Genomic DNA, 19,091 nt, shown 5'->3' with positions numbered 1-19,091 from the left:
TAGAGTCATTATCACTACTGGGAGCATGAGGCGATTTCTTAAGATTGATTGAGATTTGATGCGTCTCCCAGCACAATCTCCAGGACATGGAGATTCCAGGAGACAGGCAGTTACTCTAGGAGAGCTGGACAGGGCCGTAGAAGGTCCTCAACCCATCAGCAGGACCGATATCTGCTGCTTTGTGCAAGGAGGAACAGGTTGAGCACTGCCCGAGCCCTACAGAATGACCTCCAGCAGGCCCAAACAATCAGAAACAGACCCCCCCGCCCCTCCAAATCATAACATTTTTAGCCACCAACTTTAAAAAATTGATAAATGGATCTAAATTCACTTGACTCTCAGAGATGTAAACCTAGAAAACAAAAAGAATAATTTGCACAAATCCATTCATACGTCTTTCAGTACTTTTATTCTGAAACTGCAGAAAAACATCTACACGTATCTAAAATATTTTCACCATCTTCAGTAAGAAAACTTACACACCCTGTATATTGTGTTCCCCACTGTCCACATGATGATTGTTATTATGCCTGTCATGGTGCCAAATGTGTAGGCTTGCTGCGACTTGTTTTGAGAACAGATCATAGTTAAGTGTGAAGGGTTAAAACATTATTCAAATCATCATTCTTTTTATATATAATTTACTAGAATACACAGTATTACGCTGGCAACGAACAATACACCAGTAAACCATAATAATGGCTGTGAGCAAGTGCAAACATGGACATAAAGTGCAAACCACAGGAACAAATAAAACAAAATCACATCCTTAAACAATCTGCATGATCCATGCCATCTACCATTATTATTGCAATAGCTATGTAGTAACACGTTGGGGTGTTTTTTCATGCATTTTAAATAGGGAATTAACAGACTTAATGTTGCCCTACACAGTAGGGTCTAAAGTATGCACTTTTTACTCTAATTTAAATGATCTGCTTTTGCCTTCACCTTTACCAGTCCGAAACCTCAACACAGACCAATTTTAATCAAACACACAGGGAACAACAACTGTAGCTTAGGGTCTTTCCCAGCAAATATCTAAAGTGCATTAGAGCTTGTAAAATAAATACCAGCAGCCATTGGTACCGTCCAGCTCTGGGCCAATTTAGTTGTTTGGTGCTCACAAGAACTGTAGAAAAGATACAAGAGATAACAAGGTCCTTTCTCCAAACAATTCCAAATGAAGATTATAAATTTGAGCAGCAATAGACAGACATTAGATTTAAAGGCCAAGTCTATTAATATCACTAACAAAGATGATTAACTGAAAATCAAAGCAAGTTTTAAATTGAGGCTCCCAGTCTATTCATATCAATGACTCCTAAGCTGTGTGTCTAAATGAGTGAGAGTGGATCTAAGCAGACAGAATGCAGGCCTGATGCTGCTCTCGTCCATACAGGAGGAAGCCCACAGCGGTGCGCAGGTCCTCCAGGTCCAGGTTAGACAGGAAGCTCCTCTGAAGCTCCGCCTCCACCATGTTGCCACTGGGTCCACCGCAGCCCTTCAGGAGAACCACAGCAGACTGGCACAGCAGCCAATCGGCCAGCTTCCTCATGCCAACGCTGTCGTGGTTGGCCAGGGCCTTCCGTCCCCAGAGGCTAAGATGTAGCATGTTAGCTGCCACGCGGGCACTGGGGCGCTGCAGAGTGAGAATTAACATACAGTATAAATGTATTGTAGCTCAGTGAATATCTGAATCAGAATTATTTTTTATTTAAATAGGATTTGGTTGTTAAATAAGAATATTTTTATTACTTTTTTTTTTTTTCTTACGGACTTTCTGGCAAACAGAAAATCCATTGGCATGATTTCAACAACATTAACAGTCTAAACATGTTTTTACACGTCTCAGTGGGTGGTGTCCTCGCAGTCTGCAGAGGATTTAACTCAGCAGGTCAGGGTGTTTGCTGTGTGATCACCATTCACACCAATACAACCACTGTGTTTATGATGAAATTGTTATATATACACAGTATATTATATATTGACCTTGCTTGGGCTCCTCCTGAGGAGGAATCGGATCACTAACTGCACATCAGCTGAAACGCCGGAGGGCAGAGGAGGAAGCTGCTTCTCCTGGTAGTTCCTGCTCTCCAGTCCCACGGCTCGATAGAATGGGTTAGGCTGGCCGAATATCTCATAGGAGATGGCCCCCACTGCCCAGGCATCCGCCTTGCTGTAGTCAATCACCACACCACACCCTGGAACTGCAGTGGCCACCTTTGGGCAGACGCATCATGATAGGAATAAAATGCGTGGTTATTCAAGAAAAGTAAAATTATGATTAACTGTAATGACTTGTACAAGTGGTTATTTTTCTTGGTGTGTCAAACTTTTGTCTTATGTTTGTTCCTTTTGTATGTTTTCAAAAATATTATAAATGTGCAGGTTCGTTCATGATATTTGGTGGTTAATGGCCTTGCATAGCTTGACAAGCTATGGCTCTCCACCGTACGTCCGGTGCCAAACTGCATGCGCACACTTTTGTGCATCGCCATTGTATACGAACTGTGAAAGGTTCTCTCAAGAGCTACTTAAGCCTACCTCGGGGGCCATGAGGGAGGGATTCCCGCCTCTGTTCACCCATATGCTGTTGAATGGCAGCTGTAGATTAGAGTCACTCTGTGACAGGCAGCAGCCAAAGTCAGTAATCACTAAACGAGGGCATCCATCTGCATAAAAGCAAAATCAATTTACATTTTTTTTACATAGAACTGATGGAATCACATCTCTAATTGATGTCTGGATTGTTCTCTTAATGACATAATATCGATCTTACCCGAGTCAAACTCCAACAGCACGTTGTCTGATTTGAGATCCCTGTGAGCAACACCCTGTCTGCACAGGTGGTCAACCCCCTCGAGGAGCTGCAGCACCATCAGAGAGCCCTGCCTGCGGCCTGGTGTGGACACTTCCAGGTACTGACGCAGTGTGAAGGGGTAGCTATAGCACGGAAGAAGACAGCATATTAGTCCTACTCAACTGCATGCCTCAGGTTTTCTTGTGTACACCTCTTAAAGTTGTAATCCTGTACGATTTTCGTGAAATCAAAGCCACTATTTGATACCGTTCATGACCTGCATATTATTAGCAATAGTAATAATAAATGAAATCATTGTAAGAGGGTGAAAGATGGCAGGTCTTACTTCTTCATGACGAGGAAAAGAGTGCGATTGTTGCCCAAACCAGCGGGGTTAAGCCGGGCTGGCAGCACATCTGGATACTCTTCTTCAGCACCGGGTAGCAATGGGACGTCCGCTGTGAAAGCCCGGTGCACTCTGATCACATTCGGGTGTGCCGACACTCTTTTGGGCAGGCCTCCAAAATGTCTGCATGTAGAGAGATCACAGCAGTTCAGCTGATCAGGACTGCAGGACTAAGAATGACCGACAAAAGCACTGAAAGTGTAACACGTACCCATCCAGAGTGATTTCTTCTTTCTCCAGCTTTAGGGCCAGGGGGCCTGCAGGCACCAGCTCCTGTGACATGGATGTTAATATCGCCTCACTTGACGACCCTGCCTGCAAACAAACGGCATCAAAAATACCTGTCAGTGCTGATTTGTTCCTGTCATCCGTTTGCCTAACACCTAACAGTGTGTGTGTGTGTGTGTGTGTGTGTGTGTGTGTGTGGGGGGGGGGGGGGGGGGGGGGGGGGGGGGGGGGGGGGGGGGGGGGGAGTGTAGAATACTGTAGAATACTGACCCCAAAGTTCCACATCATCTTGATAGCCATAGGGAAGGTTCTAAGCGAGCAGCATGTCGCCGATCGAGCCGTCTCCTCTTCATCTTCTCCCAGCTGAACCAGGGAGCACTTGCTGTTACTCTCCTGAGGGGCAAACCGAGCCGCAGCCTCGTACACAGCAGCGTTGGAGCCTTTCCCAATCTGGCTCCCAATAATGTAATCCTCCAGTTTATACCCAGAGGCGCATGGCTTGAATGGGCTCTGGAATCTTTTCTTCCTGAACACCGCCTGCAAATGGGGAGAAATATTAGGCAGAAAAACAAGAAGATGCAGAAAGGTAGACGTGTGCACATTCGACCAGTTGAAGTCCAATAAAGTTATTGGAGCTTTAACACAGAAGTATTTCTTAACACAGAATAACAAGCTGTAGATGTTATCAAAAGGCTTTTACAGACTTAACCACATCAACTGGCTATGACTTCAAAAGCATCACACTACTAGTACCAGTAATAGTAGTAGTAGTAGTAGTAGAAGCAGTACTAGTAGTAGTAATAGTACTAGTAGTAGAAGCAGTAGCTGGCAATTAATGCAACGCAGGTGGACAACTTTGATCTAGTATTAGGTCTCAATAAAACCTTTGTCAAAACTGCCAGTTGTGTGTACTTTTAAAAGTACTAAAGTAACTAGTTATACAACAGCGTAAAGGCATTTAATTACATGAAAATGTCTGTAGAGAATATTTTTAAGGATATAGAATGTTTTATTACACATTATATTATTACTGATGTGTTGACGTTAACAGTATTTTAGTATTATCCTTGGTACAGCACTGAAATAGTGTATTTTTTTTCTGCTTTGCTGGGAAATGTAATTCATAACAATGTGTAATCTTGTGTTTTGTATGTATAATCTCAATCAGCAAGACAAGAAAGTAAATATGGTTGTTGTCATTTAAATGTAGTGGATTATAAGTAGCATAACATCAAAATACTAAAAGTAAATCAACGTTACAAGTACTCCAAAACTACTCGAGCACAGTATGACTTAAGAACACGTTACGTCGGGGCAGCATACCTGGATCTCATCGCATGTCGCCGCACTCCTCCTGTCGTCTTCAAGCTGTTGTTCGATGAGCCCCACGCCGAGACCGAAAGCCAAAAACACGGCCCTGTTCCGCGGGGACCCGCCGCCAAACCTTCTCCTGAACCCGGCGGACTGAAGCTGGGCGGCCAGGCCCTTCAGAGAGGTGCGGAAATAGCGGTACCGAGACGGCAGGAAAGCCTGAGGCTGAACGGTGCGGGCCGACGGCCCTGCACGGAAACGGTCAGCTCGGAGCTTTGCTGCGAACCGGCCACCCGACTTGAGGAGGCCCAGCTGAAAGACCGACCGGCCCAACTCGAGTCCCCGGCTAATCGCGTGTTTCACAGACATAATTCAACCGGAGGGCCAAAAGGCTGTGCTCCGCTTGTGTCAGTAAGGTTGTCCTCGGGTACCTCAGGCAAGGACAGTGTTATGGTAAACAAAACAGCCGTTACCGAGCATGCGCGAGAATGACAGGAGACGAAGATGACGTATTTTTGTAGGCCAATCCGAGAGAAACAAATTCCGACACGGAAAACTGCAATTGAGAGGTCATTTAAGTGGCAATTTAAGTCGAGTTTTGCCGTCTGCTAATTTATTTTTATACCAAACAGACATAATCTGCAATGGCTAGATTATGTACACATTTATGTGTGCTGTATCCATCGAAAATGGTCAAACATGTATGCATAACTTGGAGTAAAAGAGGTAAAGTACACTTGCACATTAGTACATATTGGTATATTCAATTGAATAGCCAAGCTGTGATCAGTGTTAATGGACAGAAGTGTGCAAGTTTGAGCTCTGATTTAGAACAACTAATCTACATAAGCAGCTGAGCCATTGGTTTGGACAACATACCAGTTTTTCTTTTGCTTGTTTCCAAAAGAAATCATCGGAAGAGTCTATCAGCAATGTTGAAGTATTGTCTATGTCATAAATGCATGGACAGCTTCATGAAATTCAATCGGCAGAAATAATGACTTACTGGTAATGACCGTTCCTTATTCTTTGCCATGAGGGATGCTCCTACTCTGAACTCTGTTCCACGCTCATTGAACTCTTTTGGCCTTTTAGGGCTCATGATAAAGTATTTTGATCCAGTTGTCTTCTTCAAGGCTTTTGTTGAGACATAATGTTGCGGATGCAGTATGTGAGAATGTAATTCATTGACTGTTTTGATTCTTGTGATGCCATGCAAGAGAGTCATCATATCCTCTTAACATAAGAACTCATCTTTATTGTCACTGTGGATGCTTTCCTCATTGATTCAGTGCTTGTAGTAACTTTAGAAAAGGACCCAGGACTTTGTATTGAAAGAAAATCAATAAATTAGGTGTTAATTCAATATTATCAATAATTTTAACCACATTGCCCAACTCTATTGATTAAGCTGCTTTAACATACTACTACAATAATAATAATAATAATACAATTATAATAATAACAATGGCTTTATTTCTTATTTCAATCTTATTTCTCTATCAGAACAATGGACGAAAAATCAATGAATTGCAAGCATATCAACACATTTCTCGTAAACCTAGGAATATCTAAAATTGACTTATAACCATGGCTCTATATAACATATCCTAACATTATGAAAGTGTGTAATATTGGCAATTAGTACTAAACACAGAGAGAGTAATTTGTGACAAAACAGGCCATTAAACACAATGTTGTGAATTGTGAATGTTTTAAAATTGATTGTAGCAATTGTTCATGATGTTTGATATTTGATCATCCCGTTGATCCATTTGATGTAATTCCTCACTTTGGTGTAGACTCCAGGGTAGTATGGGTTTGCGCAGCTGATACCCCAGGAGACAATGCCCTCCAATTTGCCATTGCAAATAAGGGGACCACCAGAGTCACCCTGTGGATCACAAAGACAAATTAGAGATGACGAACAAACTAAACTAAAAAGTATGTGCCTCAAAGAGTTACATTGAAGTAGAAGGTATAAAGTAACATAAAAATAATGTAATGTGTGTTTTTGCATCCGATCAGGTGACACCGCAGCAATTCTGCTATAACCCAGGAAATGGGTTTGTTCAGTGTATTTTTACACTTTACACTGATTTTAATTATTATTAATCTTTTCAGTGTTTGGTCACAGTTTAGGCAACAAAACTACTTGGTTAGGTTTAGTAAAAATATACATAGCCTACAGTAGGCTACATATACAGTACATACATTATTTAACGTGTGCCCAGGTCAGGTGCAAATAGCATTGTTAATTAGGGACACCTGGTTGCTTGTCTTTGTCCTGCTATAACACATGGGTGAAAATGCCACATTGTCTATTCCTCCTTGGTGTAAATAGTATTATTGGCTTCTGACTAATAGCATCAAAACTGTGCTTAAGTACAGTACAGTAAATGTACCACGGCTGCACAGGGCATCATTATGCTACACTGTACTGCACTAATTAAACCATGCAACGCAGAAACATACAATACACAGCATGCGGAGCAATAAAAAGGGAAATATTAATTATTATAATAAAATAATATGTAATATGCAAGAAACCTTTATGCAACATTGTTAGGCAACAGTGAAATCATTTAAGACAAGCGCCCAACAGACCATGCAACACAAAGACATTCTGTACCTGGCAGGAATCTTTGCCACCCCATCGAGATCCAGCACACAACATGTTTGGAGTGATCATCCCCCAGTAATAATAACGGCAGTACGATATAGGTCTCACGTCCACAGAACGTAGCGCAGGAGAGAGGTAGCTATTGTAAATCTGTGTCACACCCCATCCGCTGACCGTGCAGACGTCATTGTAATGTAGGGGACGGCTATCGACTGGCAAAACAGCTGGCTGGACATTGGCATTCAGCTGTGCTGGTCTATCCAGCTGTAACACAAATTAAGGTTTAGGCTGACATATGCTGACCAAGCAATGGCATTATTCATCAATTACGAACACGAGTGAAGAGTGTATGCATGTGTCAAGACTAGAGCCCCACTATTTCAGGCTGGCTCTCCTATGCTTGCCTTGATGAGCATGATGTCGTTGTTGTATGTCCTGTAGTTATAGTTCTTGAAATATATCCGTAAGACATCAAAAACCTGTTCAAATCCTTCAGGATTGTTCAGGTTGTGTTCACTCAGCACCACCTTCATCTGACTTGTCCTAATGGAGAAAAACAGACAAAGAGGTGATTCAGTGTCGACCCTTTAACTGTAAAATACAGTAAAATGCCAATTTAGCTTCTTCACTGTAGCAATGCTTCCCTCATTTTATGTTAACATTCAACTATTTCAAGATTTAAAAACATCAGCGTGTCCCTGTCTGGTGTCAGTACTTACGGTCTCCAGCAGTGGGCAGCAGAGACCACCCACTGAGGGTGCACCAAGGTTCCTCCACAGTAGTGTTGTCCAGCGCGGGACTGCAAGGATGCCTGATATTTGATAGAGTAGGGCTTGACCTCCTGTCCCCCAATAATTCTCTGTGCAAATGTCTCTGAAGACAGTGAGAACAGGTGCCCTGTAACTTATTTTTCTTTACAAAAAATGTCAAATTGATTTCATATTTAATACTCTGTGCTCTTTATAATCTTAAAGAGTGGTTGGAGGCAGTCTCAAGGCCATGTTGGCAGAGTTTTGGTATATCCATTACTCTTGATGTAGGATAAATACAATTCCTTTTTTTTCACCCTGACGTCAGCCAGTGTTCTGTAAATGTCCCTTTCAACGTGGTTCTACATGTTGAGCAGGATGTCATACCTTTTTATTATGCACTCAGGTATAAACATTTGGGGATTGAGGAACTTACCTGGCACAGAGACTGCCAAAAACAACAGCACAGTTGAGCTTAGCAGCAGAGCCATGTTTTTACTTCTCATCTGTAATGCAGAAACATTTTTAGAAGCACATTATACACAGTGTATAAGTGCCAATTCAATTCATTACTTTGACAATCCTGATCTAATCCAATTGTGTTTGTGTGAAATAAAAGAAAAAAACTCTCGCTAATTATGGTTAGGCAAAACACGTACAACTTTTTTGCCTTGTTTCCTCTCAGTTGTTTCCTCTCAGTTGATCCCTCTCAGTTGATCCTGAGTCTATGTATGACACCTAAAGGCATTTTGTAAATGAAAATGTTTTGCTGTAAGTTACAACATGTCTCAACCTTCTCTTGAAATCGATGGCTAAATAATTACTACTGATCTACTCTACTAGATAACTAAATGATTGGTAATACAATTTAAACATTTATTCCACAAAATAAACTGGTGATAGAGGGTACGGCCCTGAATGTTAATTATTAAAGATTAGAATCACCTTCTACGTACCTGTGAGCCCAGACACAGCAACCTTCAGAGTATGTCCAACTGGTGGGATCGGTGCTCTCCAGGTGCCTTTTATAGTGTAATTGTATCCACGTCCAAATCTTTTGTTACAATTATCTTTTCGTCTCGTTTTGTACTGGTACGCTGCAACAATGAAAATGACCTACAACATGACAAAGCTAAAATGTTCTTGTGTATTATGACTGTTTCTAAGCTCTAGTTATCTGCTTGCACCTTGGGATATGAAGGTATTTGAGATGGGAACGCCTTTAGGTGGTCATCACCATCACCATATTATGGACAGAATAAATGTTATAACCCTGTTGACGTGATTAGATTTGCTTGTATTCATTTGCTTGATTCTTACGTGTCTTCAGTGGATATAATTATTTTTAATAAAGAATCACAGTGACACAATTAAATGCACCAATGCACTTAGAAACCTGAACAGCAGTACACTCTGGGTTTTGTAGTTCATTTTATATTTATGTACGAACATGTGTCTCATTTACAAATCAACACACAACATCTCAATTTGAAAGTGTTCTTTAAAAAGTTTCTAATTTGGCTGAGATAAGGATAGTGTCTACATACAACGCCACGTTGCAACCGACCAAAAACAAGGTAAAAAGCATTTCAGCTCCGCACTTCAGCTCGGCACTCAGATTACTCTCTGGTAGTACATTCAGTTCTCTCCATTACAATAGGCCAACAATTCACATGGCACTGTCCTGCTATATTACACCCAGGTTTGTTAAACACAGTTCTGATTTATCAAACTGTTAGCTACAGATACTGTGTGACCATGGCTTCAAAATGCTAAATTTAACATATGTCTGTATTAGTGATTTACAAATAGGCTTAATATAATACCAACAAATAATACTAATACTTGACACATAGAGACAGACAACCAATCACACTCCCATTCACACCTACGGGCAATTTTAGAGTAGCCAATTAACCTCCCCGATGTCTTAAAACTAAGAAGAAGTTGGAGCTACTATGGGCAGACTCCTCACCAAGCCGGGTTTTTCTTGAATGTAATCCTTCTGGTTTGCTCTGTGTCTGCCTCTTCCTCCTCACAGAGTTCCTCCACAGGGAGGCAACAGACGCATGAGATATCAGATGCCTGAATCCCCTCAGCTAGCTCTTCTTACAGAAACGTTGTCACTTACTGGAACTGTTACCTAGCTGACTGAATTAACTGGCAAGACTAATGTTAGCTTGCCAATACATAATCGGTGAAGGTATGGCTGGCATATCTGACTTTATGATAATCCTGTTTAATAATGATCCCAAAAAAATGTGTGAACCGGGATTGTTGTGGGTTTCCCCGGCCCTTTAGGTACCTCATGAGGTCGAAGTATGTTGGAAATTAAACTTTTTAACCTCCCTGTGAGAAATAACTGATGAGAAAACTATCAAATGTCTTTAAGTATTCATTGAACAGACACTATAATAATTCAGCTGAATGGATGGAGCTCTTTCCCCACGTATGGTTCGGAGGTCTAACCACGAGAAAAAGGTTTAACAGAGTATATATGCACATTATCTCGTCCCCCCTCTCCCCTTCGCAGGCGTCCTCCACCGTCCAGGCCAAGGTCCCAGCCTTGGTGTGTGCTTTTTTTTTATTTTTAGAAGTTATGTTACAGCTTGTGATTCTACAGTGATTTCCTGTTTACTTAATTGATTGCTTTGGATATTTTTTTTCTTTTCATCTCCTTTTGGATTGGACGGAGCTACGGATGTTTCAAAACAACCAATTTACGCCACAACAGTCTTCTAGGTCTGTTTTTCCAGCTATACACTGACGATGTTTACATGCATGGACCTGAATACAGAGTAATCAGAAATAAGACACGAGTTTGAACTTTGACAATGTTTTTCTACTGAGTTTGATCAGATTTTCTGAGAAACTTGAGCTAGTATGTGCTTGTTATTGTCAATTTACTAATTGTGTATCACAACATCTCGATGTTTTCAATGCACTATGACTCCATTGAAAGACGATAAATTATCATATTGAATTACCAGAAGCACTCAAAATGGTAAATGTAGTTTAAGTGCTTTTTTGTTTATTAAATTAACTATTTCTGTATTACTGTACTGAATGAGTAAAATTGTATGTATATAACTTAAGCCAAATAGATTTTTCACTGAAGACCTTTTCTCCAAGGAGAAAATGCATCAGGAAGCCAGCACAGTAATTGATGCTTTATGAGAAGTAATGACAGTGATACACTGAAAACACATCAGCGTCACCCCATTCAAGACTGTAAACTAAGAGTATCTCTAAGTCTCCTTGCCAGTGAATTAGTTATTTTTTCAGGGATTTTTCTAGTCGTTGTCTTTTCTAATGTCAGTATAAAAACAACACCGACTAACTTCCATCCTCAAGCTCTTTTCAAATCATTCAGGATGAGCTTTGTTTATAACCTTTGTCAGGTCTAACAGATGTAATACAATCTAAGCTACGGCCAGGTGGATGACCGTGAGACCGCTGGCAGCCGTGTGCTATGATGACAGCACTTGGACGGAAGAGGGGATATTGCGGGAAAAAAGGCAATGGTCAGCACTCTGGGGATGTGAGAGCACAGCTATCAGTAGCACAGAGGGCGACAAAGAGGGCTATTAGCCAGCTGAGGTCAGGGCCTCCACAGAGGGATTGTAGCAGTGGCAAGACCTGTCTGAGCTGTGCTCCATTTTTAATGACACCCATTCCTAAAATAGATGTGGAGCAGCAGCGCTGGCTCAATGTAGTCGAATACAAAAGCCGTTGCTGCTTTACATTAGTCAAAACCCTCGTTAATCCTTCCTGAGGAAATAAGTGAGAGGAAAAGGTAGAGCGATGAAGAGCTGCAGAGACTCTTACTGTATCTCCTTTCATTCAGGGGGATAGCAGCCCGTTTGATCCATATCCTGAGCTTCAATCACAAGCTGCAACATGTGAAATATTGGACATAGCTGACGGGGCATTACAGTAACTGTACTGCATGATACAACTGGCAACACAAGAAACATAGTATAACCTTTTGTGGGACCTTAAAATGGGCCTGCAGTCAACTGGGTGATTAAATAAACAATGATGAAGTTTAGGGCAGCATGAGTAAGTCATGGAAGAGTTGAGACATGGGGCGTGCTGTGGAATCTTCAATTATATATCGGTCCAGGACAAGGGAGGTGACCATGGGAACAGAAATAGGAACTAAGGAACTATAAGAAACCCGAGAGTGCAGGTGTGTGGCCTCACGTTAAGATTAGACAAGCAGTACACAGGTGATTCCTCACTCTGCGTGCCGACTGCTCTCCCCATTGTCTCACCATGGACCTGTCATCTTTAGTGCTTTGTATACTGTTTGAAGTCCTGGCTGTAAACTGTAAGTACGCTGCTTTATCAAAATGTTACAGTTTATTCGTGCATGAAGCCTCTTGGTTACAATGACAGGAACGTTGGGATACTGTTGACATTTTGTTTGAGGGGGTCATAAATTGAATCTGCATTTAAATGGGCTGAATGTGTGTCTAATATGTTATTGCCATCCCTTGTATCAATGTTTTGAAGGTTGCCTTTTAGCCGTGGCATCGGCAGTGGCATACTGATCCTCCCTTGAGACGGTCTTTTGACAAAAAAGTTTGACTCAGAGCCATTTTAATCTGGGCATGAGCGAGAGTCTCGCAGCTTTAAATCATAAATCACACCAACAGAGTAACAAGAGGAGGGCAGAATTGGCATATATTGTACTTTTAACTTGAAAATAGTTCAGTTCTAACATTTTTTAACATCCAGTTAGGCTCACCTTGTAAATTATGTTGTAATGATTAAGATATATATATATATATATATACTGTACATACACCTGATTGCAGAATTTTCTGATCTTCTTTTTGAAATTTTTAAGTTTCAATTTAAACTTTTAAAAGTATTATCAGTAACAGTTAAAATTCCTGTAAGATACACATTGTGGGGCGCCGTGGCTGCTCATGTATCAAGGTAGGTATCAGCGGCCCAGTCTCTTGGTTCATGTCATTTTCTCCAAGCGTCACACAAACAAATAAAGAGCAGATATGCCGTGAAAAAATCTTTTCAAAAGAAATGCACAATGTTACTCGGTGCATCAAAGACACCTTTCTAGACCAAGAGCTTTTGAAATGGTCAGTAAAAGTGTGCTTAGTCACCAAAATAATTTGAAACCTCAGGAACAACAGATGAAGGTGAACAACACAACAACAATAAGTTATTGTGGCCACCACCTCCTTTTGTGCCAGGCAATTATGTCACAAAGATAAAATGCGAAAGGAGACACCGATTAGGATCTGGGACCGAGCAGAACCGTGCAATTTCACAACAGACAATGCTGCAGACTGAGGATGTGAAAAAGAAGATTTGTCTGGATTAATGGCAGCTAACTACATACGCAGTAAGCAGTGAACTACATACAATTGACTCGCTACAACACAGTTTAGCAGTTTGTGCAGCAACCAAAAAGAACACGTTACTGCATTTTATTCTGTTTGATTCACATTATTACACGCATTAGGAGACACATATCGCTTTACGTTGTTACATAACGCTTTCTAATGCTCATGTATGTATGTGTGTCTCACACACTCCCAATCCATGCCATGTATACTGAATAGATAGAGTTACCATTTTGCTCTTGACACGCACCACTGCTGCTAATTATGGCTTGGAGTCAATATCTCGAACAGTAATGAGAGGGAATTGTTTCATTGCTGATGGCATTTCTGTATCTGAGATGGCTCTCAGTCGATGTGATGTACACTTTACATTTTTAGCAGAAATGTTCAAATGTTTACAGTGTAGATACTCTCATGGCCAGGATTCTAGAAATACCATGGTCCTGAGTCCCAGTGGCCCAAAGTCCCCCCAAGTCTCAAAAGAGTGGACTGATCTTGTTTCATTTATTCAGTTAAGGTCTGCTGTGTCAAAGCCTGCTCTACAATGCCAGGCTTCAAATTCTGATGGCGTAATAATACTTAATCTGTGGCCTAAAAGGAGTCAAATGTAACCATTGAGTCTAAAAGTACTGGAATCAGTTTGTGAACACAGTGAACACATATACATTTTTAAATGTAGAAAGTAAAGTGCTCCTCAGGTTATCAAAAAAAAAACTTCCTAGAGAATAAACGAATGTGACCTCAGTGTCCTCAATGGTACGGCTGTGGGAACTCTGAAGGATGAGAGAAATTATGAGTACAAATAAATCACGTTTTTAAGATTTCTGTAACAGAATAAGAATCTCTATTTAGCAGTGGTGGAAGAAGTATTCAAAAAAGTTGCAACACTGATATAAAACTGCCTCTTTCCAAGTAAAAGTCCTGCATTGAAAACACCGCTCAAGTAAAAGTATGTAAGTATTATTAGCAAAAGTAAAGATACTCATAATTTAGTAAAATCTTATTTTAAGATTATCTTTTTTTATTCTGTAATAGTACATCCCGTTTTACAAGATCATCATATCATTTGTATGTACAATCTTAATCTGTAAATAACTGTCAGATAAATGTAGTAGGGTTAAAAGTACCGCAATATCCTCAAAATGTAAGTATAAAGTGGCAAGAAATCCTACAGTAAATCATCCGTACCTCAAATTTGTACTTAAGTACAGCACTTGACTTGAGTAAATGTACTTAGTTGCTCTTTACAGCGGGATTCAAACCACTCCTGTGTTAGCATAAGATAGATAATGATGGTCAGACTAATCCTTTACTGTGAATCAATGTACCTCAGAGGTGAGATTGTTTTTCATTGATCTGCTCAGCCCGGGAGCATCTGTGCACTGAAGTCAGCTGTTGTTTTCTTTATTGTTATTGCTGATGCTGCAGCTGCAGTAATAATGTTTCAACTTTCTTAGCGCCCTCTAGACTGTTATGTGTGTTTCTCTCTCTAAATCCCATCTAAGATGGTATTTGTTTCCCTCTGGGTGTGTGTCGCAGGTCAAGAGGAGGCCCGGGAACGTATAGTGGGAGGATACGCACCAGTTCCACATTCAATCAAGTACATTGTGTCGATACAGACAACACAGCGTCAGCACTTATGTGGGGGCTCCTTGATAAATAAGTACTGGGTAATCACAGCAGCACACTGTAACATTGGGTGAGCTAATTTTTCTTCTTTTGATTTACGTGTGCTGAATATGAAAGCGGTGTAACCTTTGGGATAGTATTGCGGTAAAACCGTGTGCCCGGATTTAGCCTTTTGTAAGGAAGTTGCATGTAAAAATAATAATCCTATTGACATATGATGACCTCATGTTGACTTGTCTGCGTGTAAATGTGTGTATACAGGGTTTCATGAGAAGATCCAGTCATTTCAAGCCATGTGAAATAGGCAATGCAGGAGGTCAGAGAATGAGGAGAGAATGTTCCTGAAAGTGACACAAGCACACCAGTAACAATGGAGCTTAGTGGTACGGGAATCTGATGCAAGCATATGACGGACTCAGGGCCCTACTGCTGAAAAATAAATGTTGAATAAACAACAATATTGGATAGGTTAAAAAAAAAAAAGGGACACCCTAAACATATGAAGTGGGACATACTGAAGAGAACATACTGTTGAGAAAGGCCCTGTGTTTACAGTTATTAACGTACAAATGCGTGCTGTACTACTGGCTGTAGCGTCAGGTTTAACAGACAGATAGATCTCAAAATGTTGAACTATTCCTTTCGTATTAAGACGAAGCATTTAACGTTACAATGTTTTTTTTTGTTTCTGCAGAGTAAACAAAATGATGATTGTAGCGGGAGACTACTCTTTAACCATCTATGAGGGCACAGAGCAAGAAATTCTTCCTCAGCTTTTGTTCCCCCACCCTGAGTACAACACCACCAACACCAACAACGACATCATGCTTATAAAGGTGAAAAACTATCGGCCTATTTCTTCGAGTGTGTTACTCAAATCTGTGGCTCTCGGGAGAGTCTGTTTACTGATCAAACTGTTCACCGTCTCTCCAGCTGAGGGCCCCGGTCTATCTGAACAGCTACGTTTCCATCGCTCTGCTGCCCCGGCAGGGCGCCTCCATAGCAGTGGGCCGATTGTGTCGAGTGTCAGGATGGGGATACACCAGCGCCACTGGTGGTCAGATCCCCTCCACCCTCCGCACGGTCATGCTGCCCATCGTCTCCACAGAACAGTGCAACGGCAGTGGGTCCTTCGACGGCAGCATCACAGAAAACATGCTCTGTGCTGGTTTCAGTACTGGTGGAATGGATGCCTGTCAGGTAAGAGGACCTAGTTGTACTCAGTGTGCGGATCGGTCACCATTTGGAGATTGCAGTTTACTACACTACATCTGCCCTTCAGCATATAGTTAGTTAAGAAGTTATTCTCACTTCAACCAGCTGCAACATAAGATGCTGCTTTACATTAATGCATCGCTAATAATAATCCAATAATGTAGCACAACATTGACAAACCCTGTTAACTAAGAAATTAAGTTCCCACAAAACTTAACTGCATTCTCAATTACATTTTGAGGGAAATATATTTTCTCCAGAATTACGTTTTAAATATGTGGTCAACATTTGAATTCAAACAAAACAAACCAATAATGAAACAAAACTTTCAGATCATGCTTAAAATACCATCAATTGTCACCATAATTAGGTCACATGCGTACATAATGTTTGACGCAACGTTTAACGTAACGTTTGACGTAAAGTTAATATAAGTCAACATAAAGTTTTAATTTTCACACAGGACTTTTAATAATACTTTTAAAATAAAAATATAAATGTCACTACTAAAACCTATGTACTTTTACTTTTGTAACATTTTGAATGCACAACTTCTACTTGTGTTGGAATGTTTCTACTTTTACTGAGATAGCCTAAATGGTCTGTATAATAACTCAACAGGAGAAAATTGGGCATATGTTGGGGACTATTTTCAGCTGTGGATTAATACACATTTGACGAAATACCCGTTCATGGAAATAAAAAAAAACATGTCACCCACTGCATCACTTGGACAACAATGGAGCTCTATGGCACATGGAATAAGGTATTTCTACTTGCTGCTTTTGCTAGTAGGATCAACTCAGTGTTGGTTTTTGTCTCTCTACACATCTTTTGACAATAAGAAAAATATAGAATATCACCAAATCTATCCTTTACTTGTTCAGTAAAATATCAGTCATCCCTGAAGTCCCCTTCTTTGCTGCTGTTTCAGGGGGACTCTGGGGGTCCGCTTGTATGTGAGGGCCGGGTCTATGGCCTGGTGTCCTGGGGGAGAGGATGTGCTGATGCCCAGTTTCCTGGAGTCTACACTGCTGTATCCAAGTTCCGCAGGTGGATAGACAACACCATATTTAGCTACTACAACAGGTGTAACACGGAATAAAACCCAATGTTACTGAGATGAGAGAAACACAAGTGGAGACTTCAAGTTCTTCATTTCAAATGCAGTTCTTCGATATAAAATGTTGTGTTTTTACCATTTTTCCACATTTTGGAAATGAGCTTTTTTCACTTTCTTGCCTATAGAACAGAAGATTGATACCAGTGTCATATTTAAACACCAAATATGAAAAGCTAGCAGCTGGTTAGCTCAGCTTAGCATAAAGACACAGGAGGAAAATGGGGAGAATAACTATGTCCAAAGGTAACAAAATCTGAATACCGGCACCTCTAAAGCTCAATAATTAACAAGATATATCTTGTTTATTTAATCAGTAGAAAAAAGTGTAAAAATTTGAGGTTTCATGGGGGTTAGTTATGTGCCGGTTATTTGTTGCGGCTAAATTAAGCTAATCCCGCTCCAGCTTCATATTGAACACATATGTGCACGATATCGATCGAATTCGCTGCAAGAAAGCGAGAAAAGTGCATTTCACAAAATATCAAACTATTCCCTTAAGTTCAAGCTTGAATTTGCATCATGTCTGTTGTTTATCTGTTTCAAGCATTTAAAAAACAAAAAAGTGATGGATGATCCACGATAACCCCTCAGGTAAAAAAAACACATTGACCACATTTTCACAACATCAAGAATGAGGTGCCAATATCAATGCTTAAATTGCTCAAAATCAGCGCTGCTGGAGAACTACACTGTACTAGTCTCGAGGCAAGAGCATGAACAGTTTAACCAGGTCAACCGGTGCTACAACTGCAACATCAAAGATCATATGAGCATTGAATGCTCGTTCACAGGTGATTCACACAATAACACCTTTACAATAGAATACAATCCAATACAGGAGCCCTGCAAAACAACAGGACATTTGTGAAGCAATGTTTAGTTTTGTTAAGACTGGAACTCAAACGATTAGAAAAGAGCATTTTCAAGCGAAAACATGTGATGATTACAGCTTCTCAACTATGAGGATTGGGCGATTTTCCTTGTCTTCCATTATAAAACATTAGACGTTTTGGGATCAGCTCAATTTTCACACCCATGTTGTTTGTGGGTTTGTTGTAGTGGATTGAAAAAACAAACATCAAATGGAAAAAATGAATGCTTCTGATCTACTATTGAATGAAGGCAGAAATAATGCACAAATGATTTGGTTTATTCCTCCAAGCACATTTAATCAATACAAGACAATTAATGCATACAGAATTTTTGTCAATCTGAATGTGAACTAACTCTGTTACAGTGAGTAAGAAGTATAATACTGAATGTGTGTGTGTGTGTGTGTGTGGGTGGGTGGAAGACAAAGCAACTGCCTTTTCTAAACATGTCCTTTATTTTAATTAGGGAGTCAATGATTACTGCCAATTTCATGTGGTTTATTCACAGAGTAGCTGTGTAATAAACCTGGCACTATGCATAAAGCACCTTTAAGTGTGAAAGTTGAATAAATGCATGGGGGTATAGGTGAAAAAGAGAGAGATCAAAACTCTGAGCAATGGCATGAATGCTAGCGTTTTCTTGTGTTATACACTTTAATAAATGACTGATCATCCCACTCTCTGGCAGACTTCTTTATTTGTATTACAATGCTGATATCGCAGCTCAGAAGCTCGTCGCCACTGTTTGCTTCTTTAG

The 19,091-nt window shown here is 40.5% G+C and overlaps 3 protein-coding genes across 3 annotated transcripts; 1 reads left to right on the top strand and 2 right to left on the bottom strand.

Annotated features, from left to right (window-relative positions):
• Positions 1-390: 390 nt before the first annotated feature.
• pink1 (PTEN induced kinase 1) lies at positions 391-5,209 on the bottom strand. The gene is made up of 8 exons (XM_079167469.1): positions 4,761-5,209; positions 3,708-3,974; positions 3,421-3,524; positions 3,150-3,332; positions 2,783-2,946; positions 2,548-2,675; positions 1,993-2,223; positions 391-1,642 (listed from the first exon to the last, which is right to left on the bottom strand). Exons 1-8 carry the CDS (start codon positions 5,115-5,117, stop codon positions 1,358-1,360), a joined length of 1,719 nt encoding a protein of 572 aa, XP_079023595.1. The 5' UTR covers positions 5,118-5,209; the 3' UTR covers positions 391-1,357.
• A 1,277-nt stretch (positions 5,210-6,486) lies between these two features.
• On the bottom strand, positions 6,487-8,611 carry LOC306708172 (trypsin-3; the record flags this gene model as incomplete). The annotated part of the gene is made up of 5 exons (XM_079175910.1): positions 6,487-6,642; positions 7,381-7,635; positions 7,776-7,914; positions 8,091-8,244; positions 8,557-8,611. 5 exons carry the CDS (start codon positions 8,609-8,611, stop codon positions 6,487-6,489), a joined length of 759 nt encoding a protein of 252 aa, XP_079032036.1.
• A 3,732-nt stretch (positions 8,612-12,343) lies between these two features.
• On the top strand, positions 12,344-17,444 carry LOC306708163 (trypsin-3; the record flags this gene model as incomplete). Its single annotated transcript, XM_079175898.1, has 5 exons — positions 12,344-12,453; positions 15,035-15,194; positions 15,819-15,960; positions 16,058-16,324; positions 17,274-17,444. The coding sequence occupies exons 1-5, from the start codon at positions 12,399-12,401 to the stop codon at positions 17,442-17,444; spliced, it is 795 nt and encodes a 264-aa protein (XP_079032024.1). The 5' UTR covers positions 12,344-12,398.
• Between the last annotated feature and the right edge of the window lie 1,647 nt (positions 17,445-19,091).

This window comes from Pholis gunnellus, assembly GCF_910591455.1.
Source record: "Pholis gunnellus genome assembly, chromosome: 2".
NCBI classification, from domain to species: domain Eukaryota; kingdom Metazoa; phylum Chordata; class Actinopteri; order Perciformes; family Pholidae; genus Pholis; species Pholis gunnellus.
This window is presented reverse-complemented; position numbering and strand designations above follow the sequence as displayed.